Raw genomic sequence first — 14,921 nt, 5'->3', positions numbered from 1 at the left:
TCGAAGGGGAAAACATTTCCAGCTGGTCTTGGTTTCTGGGCTGCATTCGGGTTCATGTCACTCAACGGGATGACCTCTGTGTTATATCTGATCGACATGCTGGGATCATTGCAGCAATGAATGACCCTAATGTTGGATTCACCGAGCCGCGAGCCTATCACAGGTTTTGTGTTCGGCACTTGACTTCTAACTTGAAGACTCACGTGCGAAGAAACGACATGAGAGATATGTTCAAGGCTGCTGCGTACCAAAGGCAGGAAAGAAAACTGGTAGCTGATATGAGTTTGATCGGTCAGGCGTGTACCAAGGCCATACAGTATATTGTCCAAGTGCCCTTGCCTATGTGGTCTTTGTTTCACGATGCTGGTCGCAGATATGGGATATGTACTACGAACTTCTCAGAAACATTTAACAATGTGTTGAAAGGGTGCTCGATTTCTACCTATCATGTCCCTTGTTGAATTAACATTCCACAGAGTCAATAAGTATTTCACTGATAGAAAGGAATTATCTCAGACTAGATCTGAACAGGGACTTGCATACTCCCCCAAAGTCACATCCATTATGGAGAAAAACATTGCAAAGGCTAGATATCACAAAGTGGAAGCGTATAACCGTCGACTGCATATATATCAAGTTGAAACAAAGAGGGGAGATAGAATTGGTAGAAAAGGAGGCCATAGACATACTGTTAACTTTCAGTTAAGAATGTGCACATGCAATAAACCACGGATCTTCCACCTCCCATGTTCTCATGTTCTAGCAGTTTGTGTGAATTATTCGATATCAGAGCGGCCATGGGTGGACCGGGTACTGCAATCAGAGGCCTACGCAAACACATACGCTCCCCAATTCTGGCCTATCCCTTGTGAGACGACATGGAGAGAGAATGGAGGGCCTAAACTCATTCCCGACAACAGCATGGTACGAGGACAAGGTCGCCCTAAGTCAAGACGCATACGCAATGAAATGGATGAGACCAACCGTCCCGCGAGCAAATGCAGCCTCTGTCACCAGCAGGTTCACAACAAGAGATCGTGTCCCTCTAGATCGACCGGGCACTAATTTTTTATTTTTTCTGTTATCTAGAGTGATGTAGTAGAATAGTACGGTGATTGTATTTCTACATTTCAAATGATTGTAACAGTTGGATTTTTAGATTGAAGTATGAGATTTGAAATTCTGTATTTTGTTATCGCTTATATGTAATTTTTACTTTATAATTGTTGGATTATAACTGTTTATGAACAGATACCATGGACACCCGAGATAGGACACCCGGACCCACCGACCCTTCTGTCCTTACACTACATGACACACATTGTAGCGTTGACATTTGGAGTCAGTCGGTTGATCCGGCGGGCATACTGACATGCAGGCACTACACTGTTGCGTTCCTTGGCGATTGGGTTATCGATCCCCGCATTCTGCCTTTCGTGGAGTACGCTGGCTTCATGGGTATACATCGGATGGCGTTCAGAGAGGTCGACCCAGCGCTTGTTACTGCGCTTGTGGAGAGATGGAGGCAGGAGACGCACTCCTTCCATCTACCTGTTGGGGAGGCGACCGTGACGTTGCGAGACGTGGCGATACTCACACAGCTTCCCATTCATGGTAGTCCGGTGTCTGGATCTGCGTTGGCCGATCCCCCTGGTTATGTAGCTCAGGTTCTCGGGGTTCAGCCAGGACTGGACGATATCAGGGGCGGCGGATTGAGGACCGGCTGGATACACGACACTTTTCGTGTGTTGCCTGATGGTGCTGATGAGGCCACTATTGCGAGACATGCTCGAGCGTACCTTTTTCTGCTCATCTCGGGTGTGTTGTTCGGTGGCAAGAGTGGCAGCCATTTACAGATCATTTACCTGCAGCTGGTAGACCACGACTGGGAGCATATTCGTGGCTACAGCTGGGGCAGTGCTTGTCTAGCAATGTTGTATCGCCATCTGTGTAGAGCATCCCGCCGGGGTTCTCGTGAGATCAACGAACCGTTATTTTTGCTTCAGGTAACCTACCTATCTGTTAACAATTTAATTCGGAAAGTTCTTACTTAGTTTACAATTAACCTAGTTTTGTGTGTTTGATGTCCAGTATTGGTCTTGGGAGCACATCCATGTAGGCAGGCCAGGTAGGCCTGCTATACATCGTCAGGGGCAGCAGGATCAGGACCAGCAGTATGAGCGGTACATTCCTCCACCACGACCTTCTGCTGACGAGGCGTACGCTTGCAGATGGGCGGTCCCCAAGCTGACATATGCGCATGCGGCGAGGGGTCTGCCGTACTACCGAGACGCCCTTGATCGACTGACCGAGGATCAAGTGAAATCTTTAATTTGTTTATGAAATTGTTATTTATTATGTATACTCTTAACATATTTAATATGCACTAACCTGTTTATTATGTTACTTTTATGTGTTATCGCAGATGACATGGGACCCGTATGAAGCTGATTTAGTTGCTTCCATGCCTCCACATCTGCTAGATCATCAGGCGCAGTGGCGTTCTAGGGTCCCCCTGATCTGTTTTGAGGTCGTCGAGGGTCACCTACCAGATCGAGTCATGCGACAGTTTGGACTACGACAGACTGTCCCCCAGCAGTGTGACACTAGTGCCCGGCTGCACCGCATTGACCGTCGGGGAAAGAGCGACAGGAACTGGCGGACGGAGCATGCCCAGTACATTGACTTGTGGCATCGACGGTTGGAGTTCGTCGTCACTGGTGACCCCATCCACGGCGTTATGGATCCATACGATCCATACATGGAGTGGTACATGCGAATTACACGGCGTTTCATCAACCCCAGCTACGCACCGCCATCCGCACATTACCATCCATCCTTTGACGTGATCAGGGGATATGTAAGTGTATTTGATTAACTTATCTTTATCAATTTTAAATTTGTATATCATTCAACTAAATCATCCTTAATTACTGCAGGCGTTGGATATGACGGCGATGGTTGACGCACTGTCGGACGTCCTTCCAGGCATACCTGAGCCGCCCAGAGCACAGGTCGAGCGGGTGCGAGATATGGGCATGGCTACCTTGCAGAGATATGGTCACGCCTATCTCGTCCACCCCCGGGACGATCATGGCGGCCACTCTAGTCACTCACAGTTCGAGGCTGGCCAGAGTAGCTGTGGGGGTGATCCTTCGTCATTCACGGGCGCAGAGGAGTACGACATTCGCAGTTCCGCGCCCCTACGTCATCCTGATGACCCATCTTCTAGCCAGCTGACTCCGCCAGTACGCCCGAACCCATTTACCATGGTCCGTCACTACAGCCGTCGTCAAAGGCCGAGAGTGGACATACAGGATAGAGAGCCGTTACACCAAATTGATGAGTCAGAATAGGATAGAATTATCTGATTTATTTGCTGTAATGACCTTCTCTAGTTTGTTGTACATAACACTTACATTACATTATTATTTTAATAATTATTTGAATGAATTTATGTCTTGTTTGAATTTCAAATTCCTTATTTGTCCACGTTTGACTCATTTCGTTCAAAATAAATTGTGGATGTGGAGGTGGTGGATGTGGAGGAGGATGGGTGGTGGAGGTGGTGGATGTGGAGGAGGAGGGTGGTGGAGGTGTTGGAGGATGTGGAGGAGGAGGGTGGTGGTGGTGGTGGATGTGGAGGAGGAGGGTGGTGGATGTGGTGGATTTGGAGGAGAAGGGTGGTGGATATGGAGGAGGAGGGTGGTGGTGGTGGTGGTGGATGTGGAGGAGGAGGGTGATGGTGGTGGTGGATGTGGAGGAGGAGGGTGGTGGTGTTGGTGGATGTGGAAGGGGGCTGCACTGGCTGCTGTTGGGGGCCTGCTGTTGCTGCCTTCAGCCAGCAGATAAAACGCTGACTGAGGCAGCGTTTTATGCTTAGGTGTAAAACGCTGACTCAGTCAGCGTTTTTCTCTGTTATGGATACAAGAAAAACGCTGACTGAGTCAGCGTTTTACTGTATTTCCAATTTTTTTTTTTTAAATTTGTATTTCACATAATACGAAATTTTATAAAAAAAAATAATAACCAAAGGTAAAACGCTGACCGAGGCAGCGTTTTATGTCAAAAGCTCAGTTTCGTAAATAGTTTGGCCACGCGTCTAGATTGGTAAATTGTTTGCCAATTAAGCTTACTTTCGTAAAAAATCCGTTTAATAGATGGTTTGGTTGGGGTCCTTGGTTTAATAGATGGTTTGGTTGCTGTATATTGTTTTGTGGAAGAATGTGGGTAAAAGATCGATTTGTACGGTGTTTATTTTGGATTTTAATACTACAATAATTTTCTTTTTTTAGAGTACATATTATTTTCTATTTTGTATTATGTTAGATTGTAGTGTTTAAATAATTAAATAAAATACAATAGTTTTATCCAAAAAAAAATATATAAAAATAGCTTTAATGGGATAATTAATAAATGCATTTTGATAATAACTTATCCCATAACAACATTACATTAAATTAATAATAACTTAAATGAATAATACTTGAAGATCCCTTAGGGCTTGTTTGGTATTGCGTTTCTTATTTTTAGTTTTTTTTTTTAAAAAAACAGAAAATCAAAAACAAGAAACAAGAAAGGATAAAAATAGTATAGTGCACCCGGGTGCACCATGCGCATGGTGCATCCGGAAAGAACATTAGACATATTTTAAAGAACATGGGCAAAAAAAGGAACATGGGCAAAAAAAAGAACATGCTAGTGTTAGAAAAAGAACATACCTATGTTTGACAAAAGAACATGTTTGTGTTTGACAAGAACATGACATTACAAATAACATAAAGTCTTTACAAAAAGAACATATTATTTTTCATGGTTATTTAGGTGTTGAACGTGTTTGAAAAAAAAACATTATATTTGACAAAAAAGAACATGTTCGTGTTTGACAAAGATGTAGGCGATCATTGGGTGGGCCGGGCCAAGATTAAAAAATCAGCTCACTTCTCGGGTCGGGCCAAATTTTGGGCCGAAGTTTTTGTGCCCAAAATTGTCCGGCCATGCGGGCTTTTCGGGTCGAGTAAAAAAATCAACTAAAATGCATTCCCAAACCTGCCCAAAAAATTAAATTTAAGGGCAGGGTCCGACCCGATTTTGGGGGCGAAAAAAATTCTGCCCAAAACACGTGCAAAATCGGGTCGGGCCGTTCTAACTTTGATCACCTCTAGCCAAAGAACATAAAGTCTTTACAAAAAGAACATGATAATACATTAAAGAACATGTTCTTTTTTCTGGTTACTCGAGTGATTGGTTGGTTTTTTTTTTTTTTTAATGTACATGCATTAAAGAATATATTGTATAATATAAAGAATATATAGTTCAAACTCAAAGAACATAATCGTCAAACTTAAAGAACATATTATGCTCATGTTCTTTATAAATATATATAATGTTCTTTTTTTGCCCATGTTCTTTTAAATATACCTTATGTTCTTTCCGGGTGCACCATGCGCATGGTGCACCCGGGTGCACCAACCATACATTAGGGGTTTTTCCACCTTTTATCAAATTTTGAAATTATCATGATTTTAATAAGTTTGACTAACGAGCCCTAACAACAATTAACGGCTCCACCATAGGGAGACGGACATAATCTAACTATTTTTACGTGGAGCTTGTTAATTAAGTTGTTATTATTGTGTAACTCTTTTTTTATTAATAATTCTACCCCTCCCATTTGCCTTCAAAAAAAGTTAAAGATTGATTTTTGATAGAATCTAAACATAAATTAAACAGCAAAAGATCTATCTAATCTGGTTTGATCGATTATTTCTAAAATAAGCTAATATCAACTTAGGATAACGTGAAAGATCGATCTTCCAACTTACTGTATGATACACTAGCAAAAAAAATTTATAAAAATGCCAAGGTTAATTGTGAAGAACCAAAGCCAAAAAAAGGTAACGTCTTTGAAATATTGAATAGTATCAGGGCATCAAAAGATGCAAGGTCAAAAAAATAAACAAGAAGCTTTAGTTGGAATTCAATTCAGTACAAAAAATGAAACTAAACAAGTAGAGATAAGTTACGTCTTTGAAAATTGAAATATTGAATAGTTTCAGGACATCAAAATATGCAAGGTCAAAAAAATAAACAAGAAACTTTGTTTGAAATTCAATACAGTACGGAGTACAATATATGAATTATAGAGAAATTAGAGATAAGTAATTAAAGAATAATAATACTCAAATTAAGTGCAAAAAAATGTGTTCAAGTGTCACAGTCCATGAGTGCTTTGACACCAAATCCGCAGCCAATAAAAAGGAAATTGTTATTGTAATATACGGAGTACATAATTTGTAGGGGTAAACTAAAAATGAAAATTTTGTTCAAAAAAAACCTAAAATTGAAAATATAACATTAATTACGTAAAAATGATTAATGCGTGTTTTTATAATGCATAGTTTAATTAATATTGTACTTCGTATCAAATTAGGAAAAATATTAAATGTTTATTTTTAGCTCTAAGGCCATTATAGCACTACCTTTAAAAAATAATGGTCAAAAACTTGAGCAAAAGAGCTTGTAACTTTGTATAGTCTCAATCAAGGCCTCAAAAATAATTAGCCAAAGATTAGATGCACCGTCATAAACGCAATGGGAAATCCTTGCATTTATTTCAGTATTGTTGAGCCCATGAGCAAACCCATATACATGTGAGTAAAAATGTTGTCCCACATTAAAAGAGTATAAAAGTGTTGGAAAGTGACTTTTACATTGAAGAAATTAAAAAGTTGTGTCCATTTTATAAGACTAGGGGGCTACTCCCCTCATTACCATATGATTTTAAGGTCCTCCTTGGTACACTACAAAAATTTGGCCTTTTGGCAAATATTTTGTCTCTAAAAGTAGCTGCTATTCGGTTCGACCTCACTAGGGTCAACCCTGTATGTAAGGCTCCTTGAATTACTATTAAGTAATAAGTATTAACCTATTTTCTTTTACAGAGATAGTAGCTTAGTTTACCTTGATTGTGTAAAATGACAGATGATGTTCTTAAAACAGATGATGTACAATGAGTATAAAATACATATCACAACCCTTTCAGTCCATTCTAGGTAAATCTTTGGGAACATTTACTAAAAATCTAGAATCAATTTCTACATTAATATATTTGACATTATGTTCATAGTATATTGTTCCCAAAGATATGACATTTTGACATTATGTTCATAGTATGATGTTCATTAATAATTTATACATTAATATATTTGACAGACATCATTTCTCTCTTATATACTTATGATACTATGAAGCACAAGAACAGTATATTGCCCAATTCATTCGACCCCCAATGTAGCATAATCCACTAGTGACAATGTAGCATCACTCATCTTGCTATGACTACAAAAAGAAAACAGATAACATGACCTTAATCTTTGCTAGTCATCTATATGTTATGATTTAGTTTGTGCATCAGCGATTTGCGTTCCTAAGCTGTAAGAGTTTAGACCACCTCCTGTCTAGAGAAGCAGTCCTTTGATCACCTATATCTGCAGACAATTTTTACGCGTCAGATGCAAATTTCAGGCAACAAATGATGGATACTTCGTTTTAGACATGATGGTATGTAAAAGAATGCTTACAGTGAAGTTTTGGTTCAGATTTCTCACATGATTCAGAACAAGTCTCCTGATAACAGAAACAGTTCACTGATAAACTAACCAAATTTGCCTATTTAAGAGACAAAGTTATGCTTAATTTTTCTTATAATACCTTAACTGCTGTTTGGAGTCTTATTGTGTCTTGTACAAGAGAGCCTAAGTCGGCTTCATACCCCGGTCTTACATAGATAACCTGCATCCATTATATCCATGTTAATACATCTAAAGTCTATGTCTGCGGTCTAGAAATCAGGTGAGGAATGTTGAACTTCTTACTGATGGATCATCACTTCCAATCTCTGGAAGCTCTGTCGACGAATCATCTCTGTCATCAGGCAGAACCCAAACACGTATGCTTGTGTCAATCTGTGAAAATATTATTGCTTCCTCTGTTTAGAAAAAGTTGCAGCATCTCTATTCATGTTTGTCAATGTCAATGCATAACTTCAACCATTCAATATACATAAATAAATATTATAATGATTTGATGTTTTCTAGTACATGTTGAGACTCATCTAACATAATCCCAAAAAATGTCAAAAGTAGAGTGTGTGAATAGTATAAAAGTCGAAACTTGACCACTATTTCTAAATGAAGTATATGAAAAACAATATTAAACGATTGTTGGTATTATCAACTACATTTTGTCCTGTGCAAGCTAAGTAATTATAGGATAAGGAATTGCATTATATTGTCCACAGAATCACAGATATATATATGTCACATTTTTCTGAAACATGTAAAAAAAAAATTATAAATAAGCTAATTTAAACAAAAAAAAAATAGTAATATAATACCGTTCTGCAGTAAGGAGAAGAGCAACTGCTGCACTTCCTGGCAATGGTTGTAACCACCTTTCCATCTACAGACAGGCCAAATCCTGCGTGCTGGCAATCGAAGCGATTTTACGTGCAGCTTGATGTTAGTTATAAGCAAAGTCTAAGTAGTTGCAATGTATATAGAAAGGGAGGACAGATTACCTTCTGAAGGGAAAGACTGACAAAAACCTCAGTATCTTTTCGACCATCCTCAGCTAAATCATCCAACTGAAGATCCTTCAGGGAGACTAGGTACTCACAAGTCCATTGACCAGGCCATCTTCCAGTGGATGCAGGTATACTGATCACACGTCGTGGTGACTTTGAAGCTTTTCTGGTTATCTGATTCAACCATAATCACAAGGAATAAGTATATAATATAACATCATAAACTTGATATAATAGCATGTTATATATTATACCAGGGGTTCTTCATTTTTTCTTGAAGCTCTGATTTTGATGATTTGAGGAAATGAAGGTATTGATTTTGCTGGAAATATTGGAGATTTTAATGTGTTGATGTTTTAGCTGAACTCAGATGGGTGGCACCTGCCATCTTTGTTCTCAACAAAGTTCTGAGGTCACTGATACAAAGGCATTATCACATAATATGTGGCTTATGTATCTTCTCTTTCCCTCACGTGATGTGCATGTGGAGGGGTATATCCGTATATATATATATATATATATATATATATATATATATATATATATATATATATATATATATATATATATATATATATATATATATATATATATATATTATGCCCTCTTTTTTCACACTTTGATCCTCTCTCGAGTCTCGGCCTCTCCTTTTCCTCTCTAGAAAACTTTACAACCCAATATATCTTACGTGGCGCAACCAATTACCTTTGGTATTTATATCGCTTCGTCCCTAAATATACACTTCATTTCTCTTGAACACGGGATTTTAGGAAGGGGAAAAAAATAATCATAACATGGTATTGTTAAATCTGGTTGAATAAAAAATGGTGTGGAATAGTGTACTTTTTTAGAAGAAGTGACAAATAATAACATTGTAGGGTTATATAAAATGTATTAATTAAACAAGAATTTTAGGAACAAGAAATTGGGAAGATAGAGCTTTTATTTAGGGAAGGAGGTAGTAAATCATTTTTTAAAATCCAATTCCTCAAAACCTTTTCTATTTTTGAGAGATTGTGAAAAAATAATAATAATCATAATAATAAATAAATAAATAAATAAATAAATAAAAAATAAAAATCTGTAACTCTTTCTTCCAAGACTAACAATGAATTTGACTTCAGAGGATCCTGCTCACAATATCACAAGACTGACAATCAAAGGTGAAAGGAAGGGTTTGGTGCTTAAATTCTTGAATATAAACAGCTAAAACAAAATCATCAAAAGGAAAAAAACTAGTAAGACAATAATAGAGATTAAAGTTATATCTGTGTTAATGAGATCTTCAATGAATTACTAATTTACAACACTAATCAACAACACTATAAAAACAGTATCATCCCCAATGCCTCCAAAGATGATCCCTGAAATAACCACACAAAGGTTGTTTCCTACCTATCTAACAAGCAAAACTCGTACATGACGGATATACTCGCCCAAACCCTTCAGTGGGATGAAATTGGGGGGAAATCATAACTTTCTGTGAATTTTCTTAGAATTACAACAAACACGAAAATATAGGGAAAAGGAATGTGGGAAACCAAAAAATCGGTACAGGTTTCTGCAGTCCCGTTCTGCATCATCCTGTGAACTTAAGCTAGTTAAATACGTTCTTCCCTCGTAGATGAAATATAGTTGTTGCCATAAAAGCACAGTTAAGCCTATCCCCACAGAAATACTAGCTACAAATAGATAAAGAAGAACAAGCCCTCTTGGCGAAAAGAACACAGCAGAAGTCACAAATGCAATAAATATGTCTTTTAGGATGCCCATGAATGCAATGTTGCTGTTGAGTCCATGCATCTCCTGAAAAGATCCCTCACCCACAGATGGTAATACATGGAGGATTGCATAAGCAGACATGATGGCAGCATACGTTACACTAATAACAGCTACAATAAGGAAGCCGATGAAATAACGATGATTTCCTGCACCAACACAGTTTCCAATCTGCAAAATAGTAATGAAATTGATAACATCATTTAAAGCATCCAAAAGTAGGATTGTTTGATTCCATGTATTCACAAGCCGGGAAATTTTAAAGCTAAGAGTCCAACAAGCTTCACTGTTTAGCTGTAAGAGCATTTTAGCCATTAAACGAAGCATGACATTGTAATCAGACAGCCAGAGTTACGCTCTAGCCACTAACCAGACAACCACTTACAAGAATATGAAGCAACTTTCAAAACAAGAATATGAAGCAACTTTCAAAAGCAAAGCAACTTACAAGAAAAAAAAAAAAAAAAAAAAAAAAAAAAAAAAAAAAAAAAAAAAAAAAAAACAGTAACCAAAACAAGAATATGAAGCAACTTTCAAAAGCAAAGCAAGATCTTGCAAACTTACAAATGGGCAGTGATGATCCATGTCCAACACACAAGACCCACACGAACTGCAATGATGAGCTCTAGGTGATTTAGGCTTAGAGCAGTACTGGCAGAAAGTATAATCCTGTAATTCATCTTTCCTCACAGCTGGATAGCTACCCCACACAACTGGCGACGGAGTGCCAGCATCAGTGATGGCTGCCAGGCCGAACATAGAAACAGTAGACACAGACAATAGGAAAGTAACTATACTGTGGAATACGCCACAAAATAAGCTCACTGAAAATATAACTGGGTATACAGCCCACAAACCACCACCTACATATCCATATAAGACAGTGAAACAGAGTCACTAGTTATCAAAGCATAGATTAGAGAGATCTTTTCAATAAGATCCATAAGAATCATTTGCAAGAAAAAAATACTGTTATAGGCAGGAAAGTCAGATTTGTAGAAACAAGGAAGAGAATTAGGAAAAATTGATAAATGGTTGTATTAACAATACAAAATCAGCACTTAGGAGATCAAAAACCCAGATCTTAAAGCTGATTATGATAAATTAAAATTTTAATCATTATTCAACATAGTTTTCCTGTTGCTCAACTCCTTTACGTATAGACCAACTCCCCTCTTCTTGTTGATCAAGCTACCTCAAACTTAATTCTAAAAATTAGTCATGCATTGCCTAGACTACCCCTCCCCTTAGGCTAGTTCATCATACATACTAAAAGGTAAAATAAAAAGGATAATGATCGAATTTTAGCTGAAATTGTAGAAATCAAAGCCACTGAAATTGCAAGTAAGCAAACACATAGACAATAGTCAACTGCTTAGCTACAAGAGAGATAAAATCTCCAAGGAGTCCAAGACTCCAAGCCACCAAATGATATTGCACCAAGATAGTTGCTCTAAAAGTGATAGCAAAAGGTTAAATGGATTCACAGCTCACCAATTAGGAAAGGGGTAGCCTTTTTCTCTGTCTCCCTTATTTCTTCTTTTTAGAGAAAGGGGGGAGGGAAGGGGCAAGAAGTGTAAGGGAATATAAATTTAAGTAAATATGTGCCTTTATAAAAGCCTGCATCATCATCCCTGTTTGAATTGGCAGTTTGAGAAAGAGGTTATAGTATAGGACATACTACATGGCATAAATCATAGCCCAAGGAGAAACGAGAAGACCTACACTCCTACATGCAACCCAATCTCACAAGGAAGCAAAGCCAGCACCAATGGAAAATAATTTAAAGCAGTGAACAGGCTTTCTTGTGTTGACATATACAAGTTTGAGAAACTACAAAGAGCAGGAATGATCCTATGAACGACCAGAAAAAATAGATTTTAAAAGGGGCATGAGGCTTACATATAACAAATGACACAAATACAAGGAGGATAGAAACAAAGCAACGATCACGTAAACGCCTCCACCGCAATTTTTTGCCTTCACGTCTGCTTTCATTTTGTTTGGTTATTGCCCCACACCAACCACACTTAAAAACTGGTGCATTTGATGGGAGAATAAGTCGCAATCCACAGCCCCAGCATATCGATTCATAATCATGTTCCATGGAAGATGGGTACTGCTCCTGAAAAGTTGAGGCAACACAGGATTTTACGAAGTGCCTTGATTCAGAATAGGATTTCTGATATTGAACAACATAACACATAGATAAGACACATTCAACAAGCAACACCAGTCAACATATTATGTTGTATCTTGGACATGAACAAGCCAATTACGAGTTCGGATAGCAATTTATAAGAGGCCCTTACAGTGTTTCCTAAGTTGGGACAGAATCAGAATCAAGGAGGAAGAAGTAATCAAGTACGAAGGGGCATAATGCCATCAGGCAAGAATATCTATCTAGTTAAACTGTGTGTAAGGCAATCCTCCAGATATGCATTCTGACCAGCATATGCCAAACGCTAACCATGAAACATATTATCAATTGTTTAATCAAGGCAGGACCATAGACGCGTAATACTGCAGCTCAGTAGTATTTCACTAAATAACTCATTTTTCCTGAAACCAACACAATTCTAACCAGTCTCCCCGCTACACCACAATAGCAACTCAATAGAGAGTGTAACTTTGTTCTAAGTTCAACACATGACATACAAAATCAATCCCAATACAACCTGAATCGGTTTTATTTTCAGAGAAAGATGATGGAATTCATTGAAAAAATAGGTAATTTGGGGAAGACGGCAAAAAACAACATTTTCCAAAACAAAGCAAACTCAAACCTAGAATGATATGGATCCAATAACTCGGATAAGTTGGTATCACAAGATAAACAAGAAGCACATGGCTTTGGGGATGGCCATAGCAGAATGAACCCAATGATTAAGCAACTCTTTGTCAAAATTGCAGGTGTTGCCAGATTGAAAACAAACTCGAAAATATATATGAAATATTTTTAATTTAATCCGCTCGTTCTGACATATATACCATGTTTTCTAAATCCCCATATCCATGAAGCCCAAAAATAATGATATACAGCTATGATAAAAAATTTCCTCTTTCCTTTTCCTATTCTATTGTGAAGAGATAAAGGACCGCATTGGCTATCTACGGATTCCATTACCGAGAAGTGTATCTACCCTAAAACCGTCTTATCATTCCTTAGCATTAGAGCACTTTGCTTTAGGACATTCCTACAGCCTAGTACTTTCAGACTAAACACAAATGCATATACAGTTGGAGTAGAATAATCAGGAGACTTTCAGACTAAGACACAGTTACCCTGAGGTAGTGTACCAACATTGATTGATTCTCAAGAGTCGATTTTCGAGGATCAATGAAATTAAAAGGTATGAGGTTATCAGCAAAAATAAATTGATCAAGTCATTGATTCAAATATTTGGAGATGTGGAATACCCTGATCACAGTAGAATTTCAAGTCTTTCTTTCCAGCATCAATCATTCATTAAGAACAATCACACAAAAGAGAAATCAAACAAAAAAATATCCAATTAATTCAAACATTTTCGTACAAACAATTCATACAGTTATACTCAGTCAACCAGTGAAAAATTCAAATCAAAGCAACTTCAATGCAAATTAAATTGCTTTGATTACATGAAAAGATTAACTTAATCCATTGAAATAAAAAACAAATCCAATTCCAACTTCAATTAGGTCAACCATCCGAAAATCAAGCATACAATCAACTAATTTAATACTTAAACTACTTCAAAATAGCATAATTTAAAAGTCAAATACTCGATTTCTTAGTAAAATTCAACCTATAAATTTGATAATCACGAACAAAAAAAAAAAAGAAAATTACCAGAGTTTGAGAAGAGGGAGGAGAAGTAGATGCGAGTGATTGAGAGAGGAAGCCATTGTTGGATTCTTCGAGAGGAGGAGGAGAAGGAGAACGTTGCACTGCAAAAGCAAATCACAGAGAATTTCAGAAGAAGAGAGAGAAAGTGAGATGGAGAAGGAGAAGAAAGAGGAGAGAGAAAGTGAGCTCACCATTGATGGCGGCCATGGCGGCGGAGGAAGTCGGTGTGTTGAGAATTAAGACAGACACCACCTCCACACAGCCATGGAAAGGAAAGGAATGAATAATTAAAGAAAGTCAAGGTTTTTCAATAACTAATAATAGTAGTAATACACTCGAAATAATTTAATTTAATTAATTAATTAATATGCTTTACTCATGTTACAAGTAAAAAAAAATTTATAATTGCAAAGACATTCATTTTCTTCATTTTACAAGTAAAAAAAATGATATAATTGCAAAGACATTCATGTTACAAGTAAAAAAAAAAATTGCAATGACATTCATTTTCTCCTCAATCAAATTTATAATTGGATCATCCATCACATCTACCAGAGATAAATCACATCTATCAGAGATAAATCGTGTGCTAAATTGGATCGCTAATGTAGGTTACTTAATTCTTTTTTTTTTTTTTTTTTTTGAAACAGTAGGTTACTTAATTCTTGATAGTACAAGTATTATGTTTAGTAATATCCTAGTCTATTTACCAATTTCTCTTCTAAT

The 14,921-nt window shown here is 37.5% G+C and overlaps 2 protein-coding genes across 3 annotated transcripts; both read right to left on the bottom strand.

Annotated features, from left to right (window-relative positions):
• Positions 1-7,180: 7,180 nt before the first annotated feature.
• LOC110701818 (large ribosomal RNA subunit accumulation protein YCED homolog 2, chloroplastic-like) lies at positions 7,181-8,975 on the bottom strand. Its single transcript, XM_021879442.1, has 8 exons — positions 8,969-8,975; positions 8,842-8,909; positions 8,582-8,761; positions 8,399-8,488; positions 7,878-7,967; positions 7,714-7,794; positions 7,584-7,629; positions 7,181-7,490 (listed from the first exon to the last, which is right to left on the bottom strand). The coding sequence occupies exons 1-8, from the start codon at positions 8,973-8,975 to the stop codon at positions 7,414-7,416; spliced, it is 639 nt and encodes a 212-aa protein (XP_021735134.1). The 3' UTR covers positions 7,181-7,413.
• An 835-nt stretch (positions 8,976-9,810) lies between these two features.
• LOC110702052 (protein S-acyltransferase 11-like) lies at positions 9,811-14,539 on the bottom strand. Of its 2 annotated transcripts, none has more exons than XM_021879694.1 (5): positions 14,387-14,539; positions 14,199-14,296; positions 12,269-12,491; positions 10,931-11,229; positions 9,811-10,537 (listed from the first exon to the last, which is right to left on the bottom strand). In XM_021879694.1, the coding sequence occupies exons 1-5, from the start codon at positions 14,400-14,402 to the stop codon at positions 10,058-10,060; spliced, it is 1,116 nt and encodes a 371-aa protein (XP_021735386.1). In that variant the 5' UTR covers positions 14,403-14,539; the 3' UTR covers positions 9,811-10,057. The 2 variants fall into 2 exon arrangements, with proteins under 2 accessions (XP_021735386.1, XP_021735388.1); XM_021879696.1 differs by having other exon boundaries at positions 10,931-11,109.
• Positions 14,540-14,921: the final 382 nt, after the last annotated feature.

Source organism: Chenopodium quinoa, unplaced genomic scaffold (genome assembly GCF_001683475.1).
Source record: "Chenopodium quinoa cultivar QQ74 unplaced genomic scaffold, ASM168347v1, whole genome shotgun sequence".
In the NCBI taxonomy this organism is placed as follows: Eukaryota; Viridiplantae; Streptophyta; class Magnoliopsida; order Caryophyllales; family Amaranthaceae; genus Chenopodium; species Chenopodium quinoa.
The sequence above is the reverse complement of the archived record's forward strand: the minus strand, read 5'-3'. Positions and strand labels throughout refer to the sequence as shown.

Coding starts and splice junctions, on each gene's coding strand:
- LOC110702052 (XM_021879694.1), bottom strand. Junction 11,230..12,268: donor ATTTGTGTCATTTGTTATAT/GTAAGCCTCATG, acceptor ATGGATATGTAG/GTGGTGGTTTGTGGGCTGTA. Junction 10,538..10,930: donor TGGATCATCACTGCCCATTT/GTAAGTTTGCAA, acceptor ACTATTTTGCAG/ATTGGAAACTGTGTTGGTGC.
- LOC110701818 (XM_021879442.1), bottom strand. Junction 8,762..8,841: donor GAAAAAATGAAGAACCCCTG/GTATAATATATA, acceptor TGGTTGAATCAG/ATAACCAGAAAAGCTTCAAA. Junction 8,489..8,581: donor TCAGTCTTTCCCTTCAGAAG/GTAATCTGTCCT, acceptor TTCGATTGCCAG/CACGCAGGATTTGGCCTGTC.